Source organism: Stenella coeruleoalba (assembly GCF_951394435.1).
Source record: "Stenella coeruleoalba genome assembly, chromosome: 10".
Lineage (NCBI taxonomy): Eukaryota > Metazoa > Chordata > Mammalia > Artiodactyla > Delphinidae > Stenella > Stenella coeruleoalba.
Genome location: NC_137156.1, coordinates 2,172,911 through 2,195,910, shown reverse-complemented (window position 1 = coordinate 2,195,910; position 23,000 = coordinate 2,172,911). Strand labels below are relative to the sequence as shown.

The window sequence follows — 23,000 nt, the reverse complement described above, 5'->3', positions numbered from 1 at the left end:
CCTCCCTGCCGGCCGCTCTAGGCTACGGCGTCCGGCAGAGTCTGCCTGAGCCCCACAGTTTAGACCCGCAGGGACTCCCGGGGGACCCAACAGAGGCTCCTGCCAGAAGGGCTCTGACCTCCCACCCCGGGACACGCTGCTGCATCTCCCGGGTCTGCATCTCACACTGGGCAGAGGGGAGGAGGAAGACCCTTCTTCGGCCCCAGGCCTCCCTCCGCCCCCCTCACCACCCCCCTGGTTCTCCCCCAGGAATGAGTGACAGCGTCAAAGACAAGTTCTCCATCACCTTCTCCATCGTGGGCATGTTCGCCTCCCATGCAGTGGGGAGCCTCAGCGTGTTCTTCTGTGCAGAGATCACTCCCACAGTGATAAGGTGCGTGGCGGGCCGCCCGTGCAGGGGCGCGTTTCTTCTGAGGACACGGGGGGCGGGGCTCCGCGTCTGGCAGGGCTCCCGGTGAACGAGCCACCCGTTCTGCTCCGGCCTCCGGACGAGCTGCGGCCCGTGCTGGGCGTCAGCTCCCAGACCGCTGTTCCGCCCCGCCCCCCAGGGAACCCAGAGTGAGGGGAGGGCTGGCCCCTGGGTCCCGTCCAGGCAGCTGGAGGGACAGGGAGCGTTGGGGGCGCAAGCAGCGCGGCAGGGCCTGGAAAAGGAGTGGAGTGGGGAGGCCACTGAATTCACGCCTGTGCTCTGCTCCAGCCCAGACGCTGTCCACTCTCCTAGGAGGACTCCGGAAACAGTCTGTTTCACATACAAAGCAGATAGAAAGGGCCTTGGTTTTCTACTGGCCTGAGAGGCCAGTGTCTCCAGCCCAAAGAAGGGCCTCGGAGAGAAATCCCAAGAAGTTACATCACTGATTTGTTGGACAAATATTGGTTAAGAAGCCGCCTGTGTCCGGCAGAGGCCGAGTGTGCAGCCCGGCCCCCAGGAGTCCGTGACGGGTCTGTTTTCTGAAAGGCGGGGTGGCGGGCACTCAGCTGCCTTTGCTTTCCTGGGGAGGGGAGGGGGGGTCTGCTCCGTCCGGCACCGTCCCGGGCAGCGGTGTGCGGGCAGGCACACCCTCTGGTGCTGTCGAGGTTACAGCCACACGGAAGGGTTTCCTTTCGTAAAGGGCATCACCTCCCTGCCGTCACGCTGTCTGCCCGGTAGCGACTGTTGTGACTTCCGTCCGGTCAAGCTCCAGAACTTGGTGTGGGAACGTCTCAGCTTGCCCAGCGCACGCGCTCTGCTTGTTAAAGTGTAATTGGGAGTGTGGCAGTTAATCGGCTGTGGGATACCGCCCAGAAGCCAGCATGATCGCACCCTTCCATCCTCCCTTTCCCACGTGGGCGACAGGCAGGGGCCAGTCCCACTCAGGCAGGACGCCCAGGACTGACCATCTGGTCCCTGGTGCCGGGCTCTGGGAGGAGGCCCGCGTCTGCAGGCGTCATGCTGACACAGCATTTTCACTGGCCTCGCTCTGGTTCATCCTCCTGGATTCTTACATACACATGCCAAGCCTGAAGGCTGTCCCGTACCCAGGGAATAAAATGGCAGGGAATTGTGCATTTAAGAAAAAGCAAGCAAATGCAAGTAACTCACCCTGGTCCAACCCTCTGCTTAACCTGACACGGGAAGTGAGCCTGGGGCTTATTTCATGCAGGACATTGCAAAGCGCCCCAGGCGGAGAGCAGCAGCCCCCCCCCCCGCCCCCCCGTGTCTTTCTTTACCCAGTTAATGTCCTTCCTTTACCAAAGAGCCCAGCAAGGAGGACTCTTTCAGGAGACCGGAAGTTGAGGTCAGACTTGTATCTTTCTCTGGGGGTGGCCAGCCTCCCCTTCAGCAGTCGGCAGACCTCGTGAATCATCATTAGATTTTGCTGAAAAGAGCTGAACAAGCTAAACTGAAGGAAATGCAGTATCCTTTTCCTCTCTGAGGCAAACCTGCAAAGATTATTTTGGGGATAGAAAATGTTCTCGGGGTCAGCTTGCCAGGATGACAAACTAGAAAACATGTTCACTTGACCCTAGGTGATGCGTTTATAGTTGCAGAGGCAGGAGATGAGGTCCGGGGGGGTCTCCTGGTGGGGACAGAAGGCTCTCTGGTGTTGCCGGCGAGTCACTCTCCCTGCTGGACACCCCTCGTCCCGGCCCTTCCTCGCGTGCCCACCCAGGGACAGTCCCACGGAGTCGCTGGGAGGAAATGGACTTCCTGCCTCCCCCGACTTCTCACGGGTGAGCCAGGAGGAGCTGGGAGGGCCACCCAGGTCTGCGAGCTTCACGTTGCCTAGTGCAAAACTAGCCTTTTCTGCAACACGGGTTAAGCACACACCCTCTGAACGAGAACAGCAGCGAAGGTTAGGGTTGCCTAACGAGGAGCGAAGAGCAGGGTAAGAACTCCTTTGCACAGAGCCTGGGGGACGTTGGCTGTCCACGCGTGACAGCTGTCCGGCGCGCCCACCCAGACGCTGACGGCGCCCTCCCCGTGGCCGGCTTCTCAGCATCCTCCCCTTGGGCCTCGGCGGTGTAGGGGCAGCTGGTGGCTTTGGTGTGGCAGGCCCAGTGTCACCTGGAAGCTGCAGGAGGGTCCCTGAGGCCTCGCTGTCTCCGTGTGCCCTCACAAAGCAGGGCGGGGGGTGGGGCAGGCGCTGGTGGCAGGGACGCATCCCTCACCTCCCGACACCTCGTCAGGCTCCCAGAGCACCGGGCCCCGGCTGCAGGGTATTTCTTCCTTTTTTATTGAGATATAGTTGATATACAATATTATGTTTCAGGTGTACAACACAGTGATTCACAATTTTTGAAGGTTAATATATAGCAATTTAAAGGTAAATTATAAAATACTGGCTGTAGTCCCCGTGTTGTACAGTACATCCTTGTAGTTTGTTTCATACCTAATAGTTCGTACCTCTCACTCCCTACCCCCATGTTGCCCCTCCCTGCTTCCCGCTCCCCACTGGTAACCAGAGTCTGTTTCGTTTTTGTTATCTTCCCTAGTTTGTTGTATTTTTTAGATTCCAAACATAAGTGATATTGTACAGTATTTGTCTTTCCCTGACTTGTTTCACTTAGCATAATGCCCTCCAAGCCCATCCATGTTGCAAATGGCAAAATTGCGTTCTTTTTGACGGCTGAGTAATATTCCACTGCATACGTCTACCGCGTCTTCTTTGTCAGTAGACCTTTAGGTTGCTTCCATGTCTTGGCTATTGTAATACCGCTACGAACTCAGAGGTGCATGTATCTTTTTGAATTAGTATTTTCAGTTTTTTTGGATATATACCCAAAAGTGGAATTACTGGATCATATGGTAGTTCTATTTTTAGTTTTTTGAGAAACCTCCAGACTGGTCTCCATAGCGGCTGCACCATTTCACATTCCCACCAGCAGTGCGCGAGGGTTCTCTTTTCTCCATATCCTCCTCAACGTGTTACCTGTGTTCTTTTTGATGATGGCCGTTCTGACCGGTGTGAGGTGATGCCTCATTGTGGTTTGGATTTGCATTTCCTGATGACTAGCGATGTTGAACATCTTTTCATGTGCCTGTTGCCCACCTGCATTTCTTCTTTGGAAAAATGCCTATTCAGTTCTCGTGCCATTGTTTCAATCGGGGTTTTGTTTTTGATGTTGAGTTGTATGAGCTGTTACATATTTTGGATGTCAACCCTTTATTGGTCATAGCATTTGCAAACAGGGTCTGTCATGCAGTAGGTTGTCTTTTCATTTTGTCCATGGTTTCCTTTACTGTGCAAAATCTTTAAAAAGTTAAATTAGGTCCCATTTGTTTCTTTTTGCTTTTGTTTCCTTTGCCTGAGCAGAGGGGCCACTTCACTGCCTGACACCTCCTCACCCGCTCCCTGGCTGCCCACCCCCTTCTCCGGCTGAGCTCTTCCCTCCCCTCAGGTGCCCACCCCTTCCTCCAAGCGTCTTCCTTCCGGAGACCTTCCTTCTGGCTCCTCCCTGTGCCCACCCCCAATGGACCCCACCTGATGTCACTGCTCCAGACATGCCTCAGGAACGGGCACCAGGAGGAGAGATGGCCTGTGTGTCACGTGACACATGGGGTCGTTTAGCTTGTTTTAAAATTTGCATCATATATATATAAATGTTTATAACACACGCTCAATGAGTGACCGCAGGCTGAGGGGGTGATGGGTAATCCTCACCGTTAAACAGCAGGAGGGGGACAGACAGGACAGGGGACAGCCAAGCACACAGGTCGCATCCCCCCGGAGCCCCCGACTCGGGCCTTTAGCAGGCAGGGAACCTGTGTTCCTCCGTGGCCTTGGGCACGTCCTTCAGCTGGGCTCATCTCTGCCCCAAAACAAGACTAGTCATGACAGCCTTCTCGTGGGGGGACTGGTGGGGGACAGACTGTACACAGAGGGTCTGGCCGCAGTAAGTGACAACTGGTGGTGTTCATTATTCCTACCTGAATATTTTGGGCAGTGATATTTCTGTAAAGATGGGCAGAAATGTTTCTTCGTCCTTGACTTCACAGGAAGGTAGTCAAGACAAGTAATACAGAGAAGGAAGTGGAAAACAGGAGGTTTGTTTTCTGTGTTCAAGACGCTGGTATTAACATGGTTAAAAGAATGAGTTGAAGATTCTTTTTTGTTGTCGCTTTTGGTTTTTTGTTGTTTATTTTTCTTTTTTCTTTTTTCCTTTATTTTTTTCTGAAGATTCCGGAAGTTTTGTCAAGCTTGCTACTTCTAAGAAGTCTGCCTGTGTACCTATCTTTCTATCCTCAAAGTAATTTAGATATTATTACTAGTAAAATTCAGACGACCAGTAAAAGCCTTCGAGCTCCGAAAGCACTAGAAGGCAGCCTTGCTCCAGGTTCTCCTTTATCTGTAAATCGAGGCGGCTGCCACTCTCCTGTTTAAACGTGAGCGTGTGCTGCCCTCTCGTGACAACCTGGAGAAAAGCAGAAAATGTACAGAGTCAGCATTTGCGGGGAGAAAGATGAAGTTACACCTTAGAACCAAGCACGCAATGATCCCATTCTCTGAACTGAGATTTCTAAAAGCAACACAGATCCAAACATGGAATACCAGATTCTGCCACAGCTGTTCCTAATTTCAAGGTCTCCTTGATAGAACACCAACAGAAAATTGCTTTTGTGGAAAAAATACGTAAGGCTATATTGCATATTACATATGCACGTGTACATGGATAGCATTTTATATATATGCATCTGTAGAGATGTCGGTACTTTTTAAAAACAAGTCATCGAACCCTACCATAAATCAAATACGTTCATTTGACGTGACTTGCTACCATGACATAGTTCACCTGGACTCTGAGGGGAAGCCAGCTCCTTGCTCAGGAATTCCTTGTGGGCTGTGCACTCACGTCCCTGTGCACTAACCACGTGAGCACTTTACTGCACTGAGCGGGGAAGCCTCTCACGCTCATCAGCACCACCCCACTCAACTTAAGGGAAGGTCAGGCAGACGTGGGCAGTTTTGTTTTGTTTTAATAAATTTACTTATTTATTTTTGGCTGCGTTGGGTCTTCGTTGCTGCGAGCAGGCTTTCTCTAGTTGTGGCGAGCAGGGGCTGCTCTTCATTGCAGTGAGCGGGCTTCTCATCGCGGTGGCTTCTCTTGTTGCTGAGCTCGGGCTCTAGGCACGTGGGCTTCAGTAGCTGTGGCATGAGGGCTCAGTAGTTGTGGCGCACAGGCTTAATCCATGACATGTGGGATCTTCCTGGACAGGGCTCGAACCTGTGTCCCCTGCATTGGCAGGCGGATTCTTAGCCACTGCACTACCAGGGAAGTCCCACATGGGCAGTTTTAGAGAAAATGATATCTCACTGGTATCAAAGGCCCGTGAAACACGTCCTTTATTTCCGGTGCCCCATGTAATCCCTTGCAGCCTCCTGTGGCTTCCTGGAGTGGCCAGACTCACAAGGACTGAAGAGCTGTTTCAGGTGCTCGTTTATTCACCTTCCAGTGGAGTCAGTCGCACCGCTCTTTGTAAGGTCTTCACATTCACTCTGCCCCATTCACTGGGACGGTGGCCCTCTTGCCGAGGAACCAGGGTGATCTGATCTGCAGCATCCCCACATTTATGAAACACAGTGTGTGCCATGGATGTTCCAGAAAAGAATCCTTGACCCTCTTTTCCCCATTGTACATTCTTGGCTCCTTTGTCATAGATTAATTGACCATAAGAGCATGGGTTTATTTCTGGGCTCTCTATTCTGTTTCACTGATCTATGTGTCTGTTTTTGTGCCAGTACCATACTGTTTTGACTACTGTAACCTTGTAGTATAGTCTGAAGTCAGGGAGTGTGGTCCTTCCAGCTCTGTTCTTCTTTCTCAAGAGTGTTTTGGCTATTTAGGGTCTCCTGCATTTCCATTAAAATTTTTAAATTATTCTAGTTCTGTGAAAAATGTCATGGGTATTTTGATAGGCATTGCATTGAATCTGTAGCTTGTCTTGGGTAGCATGGTCATTTTGACAATATTAATTCTCCCAATCCAAGAACACGATATATCTTTCCATCTCTTTTTTGTCGTTTTCAATTTCTTTCATCAGTGACATAGTTTTCTGAGTAGGTTTATTCCTAGGTATTTTATTCTCTTTGTTGCAATGGTATATGAGATTGTTTCCTTAATTTCTCTTTCTGATAGTTCATTGTTAGTGTATAGAAATGCAACAGGTTTCTGTATATTAATTTTATATCTTGCAACTTTACCAAACTCATTGATGAGCTCCATAGTTTTCTGGTGACATCTTTAGGATTTTCTGTATATATTTATAGTATCATGTCATCCACAAACAGTGACAGTTTTACTTTTTCCTTTCCAATTTGGATTCTTTTTATTTCTTTTTCTTCTCTGAGTGCTGTGGCTAGGATTTCCAAAACTATATTGAATAAAAGTTGCAAGATTGGGTATCTTTGTCTCATTCCTGATCTTACAGGAAATGCTTTCAGCTTTCCATTGTTGAGTATGATGCTAGCTGTGGGTTTGTCATATGGCCCTTACTATGTTGAGGTATGTTCCCTCTATGCCCACTTTCCTGGAGAGTTCTTATCATAAACCGGTGTTGAGTTTTGTCAAAAGCTTTTTCTGCATCTATGGAGATAATCATATGGTTTTTATTCTTCAGTTTGTCAATGTGGTGTATCACACTGACTTGCAGATCTTGAAAAACGCTTGCATCCCCGGGATAAGTCCCACTTGATTGTGGTGTATGATCCTTTTAATATATTGTTGGATTTGGTTTGCTAATGTTTTGTTGAGGGTTTTTGCATCTATGTTATTAATCAGCAGCCTATAACTTTGTGATATTTTTGTCTGGTTTTGGTATCAGGGTGATGGTGGCCTCATAGAATGAATTCGGAAGTGTTCCTTCCTCTGCAGTTTTTTTGGAATAGTTTGAGGAGGATAGGGGTTAGCTCTTCTCTAAATGTTTGGTAGAATTCACCTGTGAAGCCATCTAGTCCTGCACTTTTTTGTGTTTTGGGAGTTTTTAAATTACTGATTCAGTTTCATTACTGGTAATTATCTGTTCATATTTTCTATTTCTTCCTGGTTCAGTCTTGGGAGATTGTACCTAAGAATTTGCCCATTTCTTCTAGGTTGACTATTATTATTGGCATATAGTTGTTCACAGCAGTCTCTTATGGTCCTTTGTATGTCTGTGGTGTCAGTTGAAACTTCTTTTATCATTTATGATTTTATTGATTTGGGCCCTCTCCCTTTTTTTCTTGATGAGTCTGGCTAAAGGTTTATCAATTTTGTTTAGCCTTTCAAAGAACCAGCTTTTAGTTTCGTTGATCTTTTCTATTGTTTTTTTAGTCTCTATTTCATTTATTTCTGCTCTGATTTTTATGATTTCATTCCTTCTACTAACTCTGGGTTTTGTTTGTTCTTTCTCTAGTTCCTTTAGGAGTATGGTTAGGTTGTTCGTTTGATTTTTCTTATTTCCTGAGGTAAGCTTGTATCACTGTAAACTTACCTCTTAGAACTGCTTTTGCTGTGTCCCATAGGTTTTGAATTGTTGTGTTTTCTTTTTCATTTGTGTCTAGGTATTTTCCTCTTTAATTTCTTCAGTGATCCACTGGTTGTTTAGTTGCATATTGTTTAGCCTCCCTGTGCTTGTGTTTTCTGCAGTTCTGTTCTTGTAGTTGACTTCTGGTATCATAGTTTTGTGGTCAGAAAAGCTGCCGGATATATTAATGTCCTGAGGCTTGTTTTATGGCCTAGCATGTGATCTGTCCTGGACGATGTTCCATATGCACTTGGAAAGAATGTGTATTTGCTGCTTTCAAATGGAATGCTCTCTTTATATATCAATTAAGTGCATCTGGTCTCGTGTGTCATTTAGGGTCAGTGTTTTCTTACTGGATGATCTGTCCATCCATGTGAGTGGGCTGTTAAAGTCCCCTATTATTGTGTTACTGTCAGTTTCTCCCTCTGTGTCTGTTAACATTTGCCTTATATATTGAGGTGCTCCTGTGTTGGGTGCATATATATTTACAATGGTTATATCTTTTTTGGATTGATCATTTTATCCATAATGTGGTGTCCTTGTCTCTTGTAATAGCCTTTGTTTTAAAGTCTACTTTGTCTGATATGAGTATTGCTACTCCAGCTTTCGATTTCCATTTGCATGGAATATCTTTTTCCATCCCCTCACTTTCAGTCTGTGTCTGTCCCTAGGTCTGAAGTGGGTCTCTTGTAGACAGTATATATACGGGTCTTGTGTTTGTATTCATTTAGCGAGCCTGCGTCTTTTGGTTGGAGCACTTAGTCCATTTACACTCAAGGTAATTATCGATATGTATGTTCTGACTGCCATTTTGTTCATTGTTTTGAATTTGATTTTGGAGGTCTTTATCCCCCTTTCTTCTTTGGCTTTCTTCTCTTGTGATTTGACGACTATCTTTAGTTTTACGTTTGGATTCCTTTTTCTTTTTTATGGGTGTATCTACTACAGATTTCTGACTTGTGGTTGCCGTGAGGTTTTCATATAGCAGTCTATGTATATCATATAGCAGTCTATGTATATATACATGTGACTGTTTCAAGGTGCTGATCTCTTAATTTTAAAACTCTGCATTTGGGACTTCCCTGGTGGCGCAGTGGTTGGGAATCCGTCTGCCAATGCAGGGGACACGGGTTTGAGCCCTGGTCCAGGAAAATCCCACATGCCGCGGAGCAACTAAGCCCTCGCACCACAACTGCTGAGCCCGCAAGCCTAGAGCCCGTGCTCCGCAACAAGAGAAGCCACCACAATGAGCCTGTGCACTGCAACGAAGAATAGCCCCCGCTCACTGCAACTAGAGAAAGCCCTGCAGCAATGCAGCCCTGCACCAATGCGGCCAAAAGTAAATTTTTAAGAAACAAACAAAACAAAGGAAACCCTGCCTTTGTCCTCTTCTCCCCTCACATCCTATTTTCCATCTAACTGTTCTGTCCATCCCTTAACTGCTTATTGTGGATATACATGATTTTACCATTTCTTTCTTTTAACCCCCCCGCTAGCTTTGTTTGTGGATGACTTCCTACCTTTACTATATGTTTGCCCTTACCACTTAGTTCTTTCCATAGTTTTCTTGTTTCTAGTCGTAGCTATTTATTTTTCTTTTAGAGAAGTCCCTTTAACATTTGCTGTAAAGCTGGTTTGGTGCTGAACTCTTAGTTTTTGCTTGTCTGTAAAGCTTTGATCTCTCCATCAAATCTGAACGAGAGCCTTGCTGAGCAGAGTATTCTTGGTTGTAGGTTTTGTCCCTTCATCATTTAAAATAGATCATGCCATTCCCTTCTGGCCTGCAGTTTCCACTAAAAAACAGCTGATAGCCTTACGGGAGTTCCCTTGTATGTTGTTTGTTGCTTTTCTCTTGCTGCTTTTAATATTCTGTTTTTATTTTTTGGTACTTCAGTTGCAGTGAGTCTTGGAGTGGTCCTCTTTGGGTTGATCCTGTTTGGGACTCTCTGTGCTTCCTGGACCTTGATGTCTGTTTCCTTTCCCAGGTTAAACAAGTCTTCAGTGGTTATGTCTTCAAATGTGTTCTGTGCCCCCTGCTCTCTCTCCTCCTCTGGGACCCCTGTAATGCAAGCATTACGTGTGCCTGGTGTTGTCCCAGAGTCTCTCACTCTGGCCTCACTTCTTTTCATTCTTCCTTCTGTTCAGCAGCAGCAGTGGCTCCCACTGCTCTGTCTTCCCGCTCACTGATCCGTTCCTCTGTCACTCAGTCTGCTGCTGACGCCTTCATTTCAGTTACTGTAGTCTTCACCTCTGTAGGGCTGTTCTTTATATTTTCTGACACTTTGTTAAAAGCTTTTAACTCCTTGCTCTGTGCGTCCATTCTTCTCCCGAGCTCTTTGATCATCTTTACTGTCATTATTCTGGACTCTTTCTTGGGTAGACTGCCTGTCTCCGCTTCGCTTAGTTGTTCTCCTGGGGGTTTATTTTGTTCCTTCGTCTGCAGCAGGTTTCTGTGCCACCTCGTCTTGTCTGAGTTGCTGTTTGTATATTACGTATGTGGTAGGTTGTTTCTCGACCTCAGCAGTGGCCCCCTCTGTAGGAGACATTACGCATCCCAGCAGCACACTCGCCACCAGAGCTGTATGTAGGGGCGCCCCCTGTGAGGGCTGTGTGGTTCCTTCTGTTTTGGAGGGCTGGCTACGTGGGTGGTCTGGTGGGCTTAGTTGGCACCCGGTCTGGTTGACTGCCAAGCTCTGCCTTGTGTGGAGGCCACTGGTTGGTGGGGCCTGGTCCGGAGGCTGCAGAATCCCCAGGGACCCTGGGGCTAGTGCCAGGTCACTGATGGGTGACGTCAGGGTCCAGGCGACTCTGGAGCTGTTGACCCCCTACTGCTGGGTGAAGCCAGGTCCTGGGGTGAGTGCCAGAGAGCTGGTGTAAGATTGCTGGTGGCTGGGGCCAGTTCCTAGCACAGTTGGGTATGGGGTCCGGGTGTCCAGAAGCTTGCACTGGCCAGCTGGGAGCGCCGAGGTCTGCAAGCTGCAGGATCGTGGTGTTCCTGCTTCTGGTTTCTGCCCCGTGGTGGCGGGACTGGTCTAGAGGCTGCGCAGGCTTCCTAGCACCAGAGGCCAGCACCTGTCAGCTGCTGGGTGGAGCAGAGTCTTGGCCCTCTGGTGGGCAGGGCCATGTCCAGAGGTGGCCAGCTGTGCGCTCAGGAAGTCTCTAAGCGGCCTGTCCGCTGCGGGGTGGGGCTGTGTTCCCACCCGGCTGGTGGCCCCAGCACTGGCACCTACAGGCGGTTGGGTGGGACCGGGTCTCAGAGCTCATGAGCCAGGACGGTGGTCGCCGGCACCAGCGTCCCCATGGTAGAAACTCCCAAATATGTCTGCCACCAGCATCTGTGTCCCCAGGGTGAGCTGCAGTTGCCCCCTTGCCTGTCTGAGAGACTCTCCAAGTCCAGCAGGTACGTCTGGCCCAGGCTCCTATCAAGTTACTGCTCTGCCCTTGGTCCCAGTGCGCGTGGGATTTTGTGTACTCCCTGTAACAGTGGAGTCTCTGTTTCCCCCAGTCCTCTGGGACCCCTGAAAACCCCCCCATCCCCGGGGGCCCGTTTTCCTGGTATAGGACCCGCGGGCTACGGAGCCCGACGTGCGGCTCAGAACTGTCTCCTGTGGGAGCACCTCCGCGATGTGCTTGCTCTCCGGTGTGTGGGTCGCCCCCCCGGTGGGGGTCACGAGCCTCGATCATCTTGCACGTCTGCTCCCCCTACCTGCTCCCCCTACCTGGCTCATTGTGGCTCCTCCCGTGTCTTCAGCTGTGGATCTTTCTGGCAGGCTCTGGTCCTTTGTGTCCAGCTGTAGATCTTTCTGGCTCTGGTCCTGTTCATCGATGGCTGCTCTGCGCAGCTGTGAGTCCGGCGTGCCCACGGGAAGAGGCGAGCTGGGGGGGTCTTTCCACTCCACCACCTCGGCAGCTCTCCTGTCGACGTGTCCTTGATACCTCCTTTAACCCCCGGCCACCCTCCCCGCTTCTAAATGAAGAGCGAGCCTTGGAAAAACAGCGTAAATGGATACAGCGTTGAGAAACAAAATGTTACGTTATTCACGGCAAGCGAGGCCGCTTGTCCCCTACAGTGGTATTTATCACAGTCACCTAGTAAGAAGTTTTGGGCTGGCGAGGAAAATGTTCACTGAATAGCGGGGGCAGCAGATGCAGGAGGTGAAGGGGGTTGGGGGGAGCTGGCCGTGCGCCGGTGCTGGGGCCCCGTGCCTGTGGGCCCGACCTGCCGCCTACCTGCGCGTTCCCCGCAGGTGCGGCGGCCTGGGGCTGGTGCTGGCCAGCGCGGGCTTCGGCATGCTGACGGCGCCCATCATCGAGCTGCACAACCAGAAGGGCTACTTCCTGCACCACATCATCTTCGCCTGCTGCACGCTCATCTGCATCATCTGCCTCTTGCTGCTGCCCGAGAGCCGGGACCAGAACCTGCCTGAGAGCATCCCCGACGGCGAGCACTACACGCGCCAGCCCCTGCTGCCGCCCAGGCGCGGGGAGCAGCCCCTGCTGCTGACCAACGCCGAGCTCAAGGACTACTCGGGGCTGCACGACGTGGCCGCCGCGGGCGACGGGCTGCCGGACCGTGCCACGGCCAACGGCGGGCGGCCCATGTAGCAGGGCCCTGGGGGCGGACCGGGCTGACCGTGGCCATGGGTGGGCCCACTCTGCTGAGGCCCGCGTGGGGACCCCCGAGGAGCCCACGTGTGAGGAAGAGGACTTTGCAAACGACCCTTCAAAGACTTTCCTTTCTGCCATGAAACGTTTGTATTTATTTTGGTCATTTTTAAAGAGCACTTTACTCCCTTCCCTTCACGGGTCCCACCTCCTCAGGAAGAGGGATGCGGTGGCCGAGGACACACCGTGAGGACCGCGCAGCCCAGGCTCCCCGGGAGGTCCGCTGCGCCCTCAGAGCCAGCTGTCCCCGAGGCCGTGCACAGAGACCAACCAGCCACCGTCTGGAGCACTCCCACAGCTGTGCTTTATTCAGACTGAAATGTAAATGGTTAGGGTTTTGCTAGAGTCTGTATATGGTTTTTAAAGGTTTTCTCTGTAAGGTAAGAGCTTCTGCTCCATGTGCTGGGGGAAAGCAGCTCACGGTATCATTAAAACCAGCTTAGTCTTTCCCGCGAGATCATCCTTTTATACTTGATGCTGGAAGCTCTTTGGGGGAAGAGCCTGATTAGCGGCGTATCGCCACGGTCTCCAAGGCAGGTCTGCCCGGCTCAGCTCCCGAGCAGCGACGCCATCGATCAGAGACAAGTTACTGTTATCACCCCTCCGCCCGGTTCAGCTCCAGCAGGAAAGTCCCCTCTTGCAGTCAGCTTTTCTGCCAGCACAACATGAACACACGGCTACTTCCTGAACTAACACCAATAGGAAAATAACTCAATAGGCTAGGCAGCCCCCAGGAGGGAGCGGTGCTCTTGCAAACACGGCCCGCCAGCCACATCCCGAGCACACACGGCGCAGAAATCACCAGCTTGGAGGCCTCGGCTCCGCTAGCCGCCGGCGGAGACCCCAGAGCCCTCTGCTTCCGTCAGCACAGAGCTGGGCCTGGAGCAGGCCCTCACTGGGGAGCTCTGCTGACGGCAGCCTCCGAGAACATCAAGACCAACTGAGAGAAGCAATAACTCACCAAAGCTCGAGCCCCACCCGACTCCAAGGGTTTTCGTTGTGTTCCTCACTTCATCCCCCTGCCTTTCCAGGTCAGGCTCTCTGCACCTGTCTGGAGCCGTTTCAGAGGAAACGCAGGAGATGCTGAGAAACACCCCTCGCTGGCCAGGCAGGCACCGTCTTGTGGCAGTCCCGGGACAGCCTGGGCTCTTCCTGGAAGGGTCCACCTCCCCACGGTGCCTCTGCTGTGGGCTCTTCTTCCAGGGAAGGCGTGGCCCTGGGTCCGTGGGAAGCAGCGAGGGGACTCCCAGCCCACGGCTGCCCAGACTCCAAGGCCCAGGAGAGAGGTGGAGCGCGTCCCCGCTCGCCTCCTGTCCCCTCCAGTCTGTCTTGCCGTCCCCCCACGGTGCCCCTACAAGCTGGCGGCCGCGGGGAGGAGCCGCTGGCGCGGTGAGAACGCCGTGAGGTGAGCAGACGCGCAGGCCTGTGTGGTGGCGGCAGCTACACCGCCTGGTCCCAGGGCCACCGGCCCAGCCCCTCATGGCCCTGCCTTGTGTCTTGAGTCACGTCTGTTCTGTGTTTCAGCATCCGTCCGCATTCACCTTAATCTACAAGGCCTTTCTTCACACCTGTGCAGCTCGAGTGCCAAACCTGGGAAGCGCCTTAGCCTCTCTCAGCATGCCGGCCGCAGGGTCCCCGGTCCAGGGCAGGACGTGCAGCGCAGGGCTGGCGGGGTCCCTGGGCCACAACTGCCAGGTGTGTCTGCACCCATCACCCCAGCTCCAGGACACCTTGCAGCCAGGCCGCTCGCCAGACCCCAGGCCGTGCGTGCCCTCCCGCTGGCCGTGTAGACCTTTAGGGATCATGCTCAAGCCACAGGGGACAGCCGGCACCTCCAGGAAGGCGGGCACAGCGCTCCCAGACCCCTGTTCCAAAGTCTGAGGTCCGTCTTAAGTGACAACAGTAGACGCTGGTCCCACAGAGCCCAGCACTGACCGCAGCGGTCAGGACCAGCTCATAGACTAGAAGAGAAGCTGGCTGCGAGGGCGGGGCTCCCGGGACCAAAGCCTGGCAGGTGTGAGGGAGGGGAGGTTCCTGGCTCCTCCATGCCCCCTCCTGCGGCCCTGGGTCAGGCTGGTCCCGAGGGACAGCTGTGAGCGTGGCCAAAGCAGAAAAGCTTCCTGTGGGCCGAGCCCCGTGAGACCCCCCACCACGCGGGCGAGGCAGCCCCAAGCCCAGCCGGGGCCGGTCCTGCCTGCTCCGCGAGACCCCCGTGCTCACGCGTGGACCCCTCGGCCCAGGTCCCTCCGTGCTTAGGGGAGAGACACTTCTCAGGCGCCTGCCGCTGCACGTCCGCCACCCGGCTCTCCCAGCCCGCTGCCCGGGAAGGTCCAGCTCCTCCTCTGGCATCACGCCGCCCTCAGTCCCAGCCCCCCAGGAGCCGGGACCCCCTTCCAACGAGTCAGGCACAAACGTGATCCTCCTGCCTTCTCTTCCTGTCTGGAAACCAGTAACAACTCACCCGATACTCACCCAATACCCTGCCTGTTAGCACCCAAAACACACAGTAAAATTTTAAATGTTATCTGAAAGACTACAATACCACTTGCGACTAGGGGCACGGGGGCGGGCAAGCTGGTCCGGCCACAGAACAGCAGGAGAAAGAAACGGCCCAGAGGAAGTACTGCCCGCAATACCACTTCCTGGTGCCACACGAGGGCGGCTGAGGCACCGCGAAAGGACGAGCCCCTGGGCCACAGGGTGGTGGCGACGTGGTGCGGCCTGCGTGCCGCTGGGGGTGCCCCGGTGGCCCAGCAGCCCCGGGCCGGAGGGTTCTGTGTGAGAACCGTGTGGCCTGCGTACGGACGGGACGCCTGGAGGTGCCTGCTCCCAGCACAAACCTGCACCCGGTCCTGGCCTGTCCTTGCGTTCCTGTCTGCATGACGCCACAGCTGTCGTACCCTGGGGGTAGATTTGTATGTAAATGTACAGAAATAAAAATGTTGCCCCATTAACAAACTTCCTCTGGAATGTCTTCCCTACCTCATCTGATGGTGTCCAGTGAAGGGCATTTCGTGACCACTGGCTACGAGTAATAAACTCTGTTGATTCAGGTCTCGCTGTGTCCCTACTTTAGCGCCTGTGTAAGCCCAGCCTCGGCTCTGCCCCCGGGGGACCGCGGGGGGCTTCTCTGCCTGCAGATTCCCCATCGTAAAGGCGGGCAGAGGAAACATCAAACTGCCGTTCGCAGGCCCCGAGAAACGGGGGGCGACAGCAGGTTTCAGAGTTCTTTTCTCTTGTGTGTGGATGCCCTGCTAATCTAATCCGTGGCCTGAAGGTTCCTAGAGAGGAAACGATTCTCACACTGTGATTCGGTCAGGAGAGACTGAGAACCCAGAGCTCTCTTTAATGTAGTATTTTTTAACAAGAAAGCAATATTTCTTTAATAAAGTATTTATACCAAACTCTCCTCTCCATAGCCCTGATTTGCGTTACCTGCTCTTCCTAGAAAGGTGCCCGCTGTGCTTCCAAACCACAACCGGCCGGGGCCTTGCAGGTTAGCGTCCTGAGCCCCAGACCTGGTCCCCGGAAGGTCCTTTCCGTCCCGGCCAAAGTGTCACCGCTCTGGCTGCCCGCACTGGCTCGACACAGGGCTTGCCACCCATCGCGTGAACCGTGTCACAGGGCCCGAAACCATCCGCCTCTCCTGACAAAAGGGGTCCACGTGGACCCCAAAGATCAGAGAGTCCTTTGCCTGTAGTTCTCGGCTTGGCTGTGCTGAGAAGCACGTGGGGGGCTTTCCAACCCCACAAAACCTGGGCCTCCGGCCGCCTGAGTCTGGGGAAGGGAACCTGTAAGAGCTCTGCCAGCAATTCGACCGGAAGACAAGTTGAGAGCCACTGACCTGAGCACCACCGGCTTCTGGAAAGGAGTGCACGTACCAGAAAGGCTGGACTCCACCTGAAGCAGCAGAAAAGGCCAAGGATTAAGACGACGCAGCAGGGGCCTGCGACTTGGAGGAAAGAGGGGACGGAAGGACAGGCAGGGCAGCAGGAAGCCCAGGGAGGGGCTGACACACTCGGATGCATTCAACAAAAAGGGTAAAACCGTGACCCAGGTCCTAGGGGCCACGGCACCGGGGTTTGCGAAGCATTTCCAGCAATAACCCAGCCAGGTGAGACCGTCCCACTTCACAGGTGAGGAAACGGCGCCCAGAGAAGTGAGACTCAGTAGTGGCGGGACGTGGGGACACACGACAGAAGGACCTCACAGGCCTCGGGCCTCAGGCCCCGGTCGTGACAAGATGGGCCTGACGGAGTCGTGACTGGTTTCCCCTCCGTCCCACAACGGCCCCGAACCCCTCCCCCCAGGACCGCGAGGAACCTTCCCTGCCCTTCTCCTGCCTCCTCCTGCAGGTGCAGCCCTGGGGCCCCACTCCAGTGACGGCGGGAAGACCGACCCTTTAAAAACAAACGTCACGCGTGACCCTGCTGACAGCTGGCGACACCCCACGCGTTTATTCAGACGTCCGTCCGGGCGCGCGCATCTGCGTCCTTGCTGCCGCCTGGGCTAGAACTTCTCGGGAAAGGCCTCCATTTCCTCCTTGATCCTGTTTTCTACCAGCAACGTGAAGCTGCTGTCGGTGTTTGGAAGGTTATAGCTGACAAACACCTGTTTGCTGGTCTTCCTGGCTGAAACGAGAGAAAGCACACGGCCGTGTGCAACCCACTGCGGGGAAAGGCCTGGAAGGGGAAGGTGGGCTTCCAGGGAGAGAAGCGAGCTCTGACACCTGTGCTGTCACGGGCAGTTGCTGCAGACCAGACTACAGGCACCGAACAGCGGTTCTGAAAGGCCGGTCCCCATGGCCACAGTGCCGGGACCTCGTGGGAGATGCAGACCCTCGGCCCGCCCAGACCCACGGAGTCTGCTCTCAGTCTCTACCGTCTGAGTCCCACCGCGCTGCACACGGGGCCGGCTGGTCGTGCTGCTTTTTACAAAGCACAGATGATGTGCAAGTATCTAAAACGCTAAGGTCCTGGGACTTCCCTGGCGGCCCAGGGGTTAGTGCTCCACGCCTCCACGCCGAGGGCCTGGGTTCAATCCCCAGTCGGGGAACTAAGATCCCGCGAGCAGCGGGGCACGGCCCAAAAAATCTATCTATACTTCAGAACCGCCCCCTCCAGCAACTCCCCCTGCCCACAGACGGGAGCCGACGTTCCTACACATACACACGTGCAGGCGCACGCGCACACGTACGATTTCTCAACGCGATGCGAGAGACGTGTTTTAGCTCCTTTCTGCGGCACCGTTCATGGCTGACGTGAGCTGCTCCAACCGCCAAAAGCACGCGCGGTTTGCACACCCATAACCTGAAGGCAGGACAGGTCCCGAGAACAAGCCAGGCGGTACCGGTCCCCTCTTCCCCTTCCGGTGAAATAGCTCCTCCCTGGGCCCCACCCCACAGGGGGCGGGTGCAAGCCCCTCCTCCCCCCACCGCAGTCAGGGGCTACGTCAGTCCCGTCGCAAAGGCAGAGAGATGGGGACGGGGAGAGCCGGGGCAGTCGAGCCACAGCCGCTCAGCCTGCCTGCATTCGGCGGCAGGAAAGTCCCCGGCCCCGGGGGCCACTGATTCCAGTCCCTCCGCGAGCCAAGAACCATCCCGCCTGCACGGTCCACCCGGCAGCCCCACCCTGCGCCCCAGAGCCACACAGGGCAGGGGGTCCCCATCCACACCGAAGCCCCCAGTGCCCCCAGGCCGTTCACCTCTTCCACCCAAGACACTGTCTCGGGGCACCTGTCTCTTCTCGGCTCCCTCCAGACAACTAACGACGGTTAATAACGCATTTTCAACTGCAGGTGACCTCCCTGCGGAACGGGCCTCTGTGGCCTCAGCACACGCGTCGCCTGTCCCCCTGGGGTGCTGGCATCTCACCACGTGTGCCCGTCCCTGCTGGGCGGTGGCCGAGGGCTGCCAGGTCTGCGGATACGGGAGGGTGGGAGCCTCCACTAGCGTCTGGCTTTGGTTAAGTGAGAGTGTATTTTTTGGTCTGTGTTGTTTCAAATTATGCAGATTATAAATCGACGTAAGCCACGTGAGAGAATGTTAAAAAGAGCGCCAACGTTTGCATAAAATGCCCAAAAAAAGAAAAAGAACCCTAGTTTTCGCACACAAACTGCTTCCACATCTCATCTCAAGGACACCGGGAGCCCATCTCCCTTCACTGGAATAACCAGGTGGTTCGTGGCTCATCAAACGAGCTCCCGCCGCCCTCCTCTCCTGGACTCGGTCCACACTGGGGGGACCCACAAGTCCCAGCTCCACAAACCAGCAGCCTCCCTCCCTCCTCCACCAGGCCCGGCACACGCGGCCTGCCTGCTGGGGGTGCGTCACCCCGAAACGCTGGCAAATACGCAGTGAAGCAAAGGGGCATCAGGTCTTCCACCTGCTCTCCGTGGGTCACAAAAAACCAGCAGCTCAAACGCAGAGCAGCAATGACAGCACCTGGGAGTCTGGGCGAAGGCTAGGCAGGAATCCTTTACGTCTCTCCTGTGGCTTTTCTGTAAATTTTAAATTGCTTCCTCATAAAAAGTTACCAAAATAACTTACTAGCCAGGCTGCTCTAGCTTCAGGCTAAAGGACAAGTGTGGTGGACGTCCCCGAGACGCAGCCGCCAGGTCTCTGCCCCGTCTCGTGCGACCTGTGGGCCACCTGTGCCAGCCCTGGCCCTCGACGCACTGGCAGTGCCTCCACCAGTGCGTGGCTGCGCTGTCCGCATGCGTGCGTCCCGGAGCGACTGACACTCACGTCCCCACTCCCCGGAGATGAGGCTGACAGGACCATCGACACAACTGCAAAAGAAGCTCCTCAAATCAGGGCCCGGCCTCATCGCCACCCCCCAGCCGGGACCCAGGGCTCCGCACGTGGCCAGGACACTGTGAACACGAAGGCCAGACGGGAGGCAAGGCTGCCCTGCTGGTCGAGGTCCCCGGCGCCTGGGACCACCCGGCAGTCATGGGTACCAGCTGGGGGCACCTTTACCTGAACCACCTGGGCATCTTGCAGGACACGTTTTGGGTGCAGGGGGGCTGGAGCCCTCAACCTCGGGGCCCTGCCTGACGCCCTTTCAGGCCACCCTAGGCCAGGCCGTCACCCTTCCGAGCTCTGAGCGACATCACCTGCGGCGAAGGGCGGTCCCTCCTGCTCCGCGGGGCCCCACCGAACCCCTGGAGGCTACCTGGAGCCGCCACCCACTAGGCACCGTGGGCATCACTCGCCCGCTCCTCCCACGAGGAGGAGGAGATCACCTGTCACTGGTCGGCCTGGACGGCAGCCAGGGCGACACGGGAGCCGGGAGCCCGTGGGCAGCACAAGCCCCGAGCGGTGCTGGTACCGGCTCAGCTCCTGAGAAGCCCGGTGTACAAGGCCTTCCTTCCTGCAGAGACCGGGGGTCCGCCTCCCAGACAGTCTTCCTCCTCCAGCGACTCGCCTCCCGGCTCCGCTGAACAACGAGGTCCCCACCCGGGCACTCGGGCAGCTAAGCTGCAGGACCTACCTAAGCGCTGGGCAAGGCCAGTGGACGTCGTGTCGGACATGTCCCCAAGGAGGGCAGTGGACACAGGGATGGGGTCCTGCAAGGAAAACAAAGAGCAGTGCTGCCCCACCTGCAAGGCCCAACGCTCCTGGATCACCTGAGCACCCAGGGTCCCATGGCCCCCCTTCCTGTCCCAGGCCGGCCTCCCCCTGCAGTGGGCCTGTGTCACCCTAGCTGTGCAGCCTCTCCTGGCAGCAGGCAGGCCTGCCCGGTGAAAGGCTGGAGCAGCCCAGAGGGGTGAGTGGGGCACAGACAGGGGGGCAGGGGCGCCCCAGCAGCTGACGGGGCCTGCAGGTCAGTGCGGGCTCTGGACTCTCGGAAGGTCTGAGCAGAGGGATGACGATACTGACTGCAGCCCAGGGGGGACTGGCCGTAAGGCAGCGCCGAGGGCTAAACCACTACCTCCAAAAGGTACGTCCAGGTCCTAACCCCTGGCACCTGTGCAGGTGACTTTATTTGGAAATAGGGCCTTTGCAGATGTAATTGAGATGTAAGTTAAGGTGAGAAGCACCCTTCATCTAGTAGGACTGGTGTCTTCAGAAGAATGGAAGAGACAGAGGCACACAGAGGAGAAGGCCTGTGCACTGGCAGCAGGACTGGGGGTGACGAGGCTGCCAGCAGCACCGGAAGCCCAGAGACGGGGCGACTTCTCCCCCAGAGCCTCCGGGAGGAACCAGCCCTGCTGACACCTTGCTTCAGACTCTGGCCTCCAGATCTGGGAGGGAATCAGCCTGTTGTTTTCAGCCACCCAGCCTGTGGCACTTTGCAACAGCAGCTCTGAGAAACCTATAACGTGGCAAAGGGGGCCTCAGCCGCCACGAGAGATGCAGCTTGGCCCAGGCAGCAGGTGAGAAGAGGCTGGATTCTGCAGGTTCTGCTGACAGCAATGCCTGCTGCTTCACTGACACTGGGCGCGTGGAGCGTGGGAGAGGGGATCCAAAGATGACCCCAAGGTTGGGACGGAGCTGCTACAGAAAGGGGCTGGCTGCTGGGGGAGCGGGGCGGAGCCTGGAATGCCGAGGGACAGCTGCCTATCACACCCGCCAGCGAGACGCGGGAGGGGAGGGGAAGGGCGGGAAAGAGGTCTGGGCCGGAAATGTAAGTAAGTGTGGTCAACAGGGAGCCGGCAAGAAAAACAGGGACAGATGCCACCCCCCAGAGCGAGTGTGAGCGGACAGCAGAGGTCCCACGACGGAGCCCTGACACTCCAACCAGAAATGGAGGACGCCCAGCCGAGCGGCGGGACGCAGCTCTCCCCGGGTGGCCAGCGCAACCCTCTTCGACCCCGGTCCCGGGGAGCCCCAAGCGCCCCTCCCCGACCCGGGACAGCCCTGGGGGGCCGCCGAATCCGCGGTCTCCCCGGCGGGCACCCGGTGGGCACGGGGCGCGCGCCTGAGGCCCTCGGTCACCGTCCGGCCCCCACCGGCCCGGCCTCCGAGACCCCATCCGTCCCCCGCATGCCTAGCCCCCTCCGCCCCGTCCCGGACCCCGCGCCGCTGCCCCCACCCCCGGCCCCTCTACCCACCCACGGCCCTCCGGCCGCACTCACGTAGCGGGTGCACATGGCCACGGAGAGGTTGCGCAGGTGCGGCGTGGCCCCCACCCACAGGAAAAGCGAGTCCGTCAGCCGCATGACGTGGAAGTGGACGAGCTGCTCCCACAGCCTCGCGCTGAAGTTGTGCAGGGAGACGTTCCCCCGCGCAGCAGCCCCAGGCCCCTCCATGCCGCCCGGAGGCCCCGCCGCACGCGCCCCACCCGGTCCAGCCGCGCCGCCGCCAGACCCGAGCAGGCGAGCGCCGAGAGGTCGAGCGCGCCTTCGTTTTCTATCCCGAGGTGGGGCGGGGCCTGGGGCGGGGGCTCGAGAGTGGGCGGGGGCGGATCCCGGTGTGGGCGGGGCTTTCCGGGGAAGGGCGAGGCCCAGGTGGGACGCCGGAGGGGCGGGTCCCGAGAGTGGGCGGGGCGGGGGCGGGCCGGCGTCCTTGCGGACAGCGGTGTAGACTTGTGGGAGCGTCTTACCTGGTGGAGACGCGCCGCCCAGCAGAGGGCAGCGCTGTTCAGTCGGTGCCGCAAGCACTCAAAGCAGCCTCCTCCGCGTGCTCGAGCTAGCCGTGAGGATGGCAGCGATACTGGGGAAAGCCCTAGAAAGGAAAATCGCATGGACTGAGTTAGGGGGAGGGGTTGGCACGCCTTTGGACCCAGACCCCTGAGCTGATGCCCTGTACAAGCGTGGGCCTTGGCTAAACCGTTCAACCCCTGAGCCTCAGTCTCCCCATCTGCAAAGTGGAAGTAAGAACGGGCGCCTCTCAGAGGCGTGGGAAGCAGGTGAAAGGGGGCCACTGTCATCCCTGCTGGGGACCTTGACTTGTAGTCACTCTGGGACACTCGGAGTTGACATAGGAAGGCTTCAGTGTGTTGAGAGACAGTGTTTGTGGTAAACGCACACAGCGCCCATTTTTGTCAGATTCTGTTACAACTGACTGTTGGGTTTTATGTCAGAACTATCAGAGTTGTGCTTTTTAAATCTCTAATAGATCTAAGTTGACTAAATTGACATTTAAGAGAGTAAGTATTGTTAAAAGTTTGTTCCCTTCGCTAATTATCAATGATTCAATTATGTACTTAATTTTCAGGTCAATGGTTTCTAACAGCTTTATTAAGGTATAATTAACCTACAATAACGGCACTATTTAAAGTATACGAATTGAAGTTGTGACACGTGTGTAACTCATGAAACCATCCCCACAACGAAGAGAATGTACATGTCCATCACCCCCAGAGGCTTCCTCAAGCCCCTTGTAACCCCTCCTGCCTCCCCCAAACAC

The 23,000-nt window shown here is 55.3% G+C and overlaps 2 protein-coding genes across 9 annotated transcripts in view; one reads left to right on the top strand and one right to left on the bottom strand.

The window, feature by feature from the left end:
* SLC22A23 (solute carrier family 22 member 23) overlaps positions 1 to 16,402 on the top strand; it is a gene marked incomplete at its 5' end in the record, with an annotated part of 147,398 nt that extends 130,996 nt beyond the window's left edge. For 3 of the 7 annotated variants that reach the window (XM_079935680.1, XM_079935682.1, XM_079935679.1), the window contains 2 exons: positions 250 to 373; positions 12,229 to 15,868. In XM_079935680.1, coding sequence (XP_079791806.1) covers positions 250 to 373; positions 12,229 to 12,586 — 482 coding nt within the window. In that variant the 3' untranslated portion in view covers positions 12,587 to 15,868. Of the gene's footprint in view, positions 1 to 249; positions 374 to 12,228 lie in introns of all 7 variants that reach the window. The other 4 variants (XR_013830350.1, XM_079935684.1, XM_079935677.1 and 1 more) reach the window with 4 other exon arrangements.
* Positions 16,403 to 16,488: 86 nt separating this feature from the next.
* PSMG4 (proteasome assembly chaperone 4) lies at positions 16,489 to 21,959 on the bottom strand. 2 transcript variants are annotated; one of them, XR_013830351.1, is made up of 4 exons: positions 21,728 to 21,959; positions 20,140 to 20,215; positions 17,046 to 17,277; positions 16,489 to 16,546 (listed from the first exon to the last, which is right to left on the bottom strand). XR_013830351.1 is itself a non-coding variant. In XM_079935685.1 (3 exons), exons 1-3 carry the CDS (start codon positions 21,899 to 21,901, stop codon positions 17,156 to 17,158), a joined length of 372 nt encoding a protein of 123 aa, XP_079791811.1. In that variant the 5' UTR covers positions 21,902 to 21,959; the 3' UTR covers positions 17,019 to 17,155. The 2 variants fall into 2 exon arrangements, 1 of the variants encoding a protein (XP_079791811.1); XM_079935685.1 differs by lacking the exon at positions 16,489 to 16,546 and having other exon boundaries at positions 17,019 to 17,277.
* Positions 21,960 to 23,000: the final 1,041 nt, after the last annotated feature.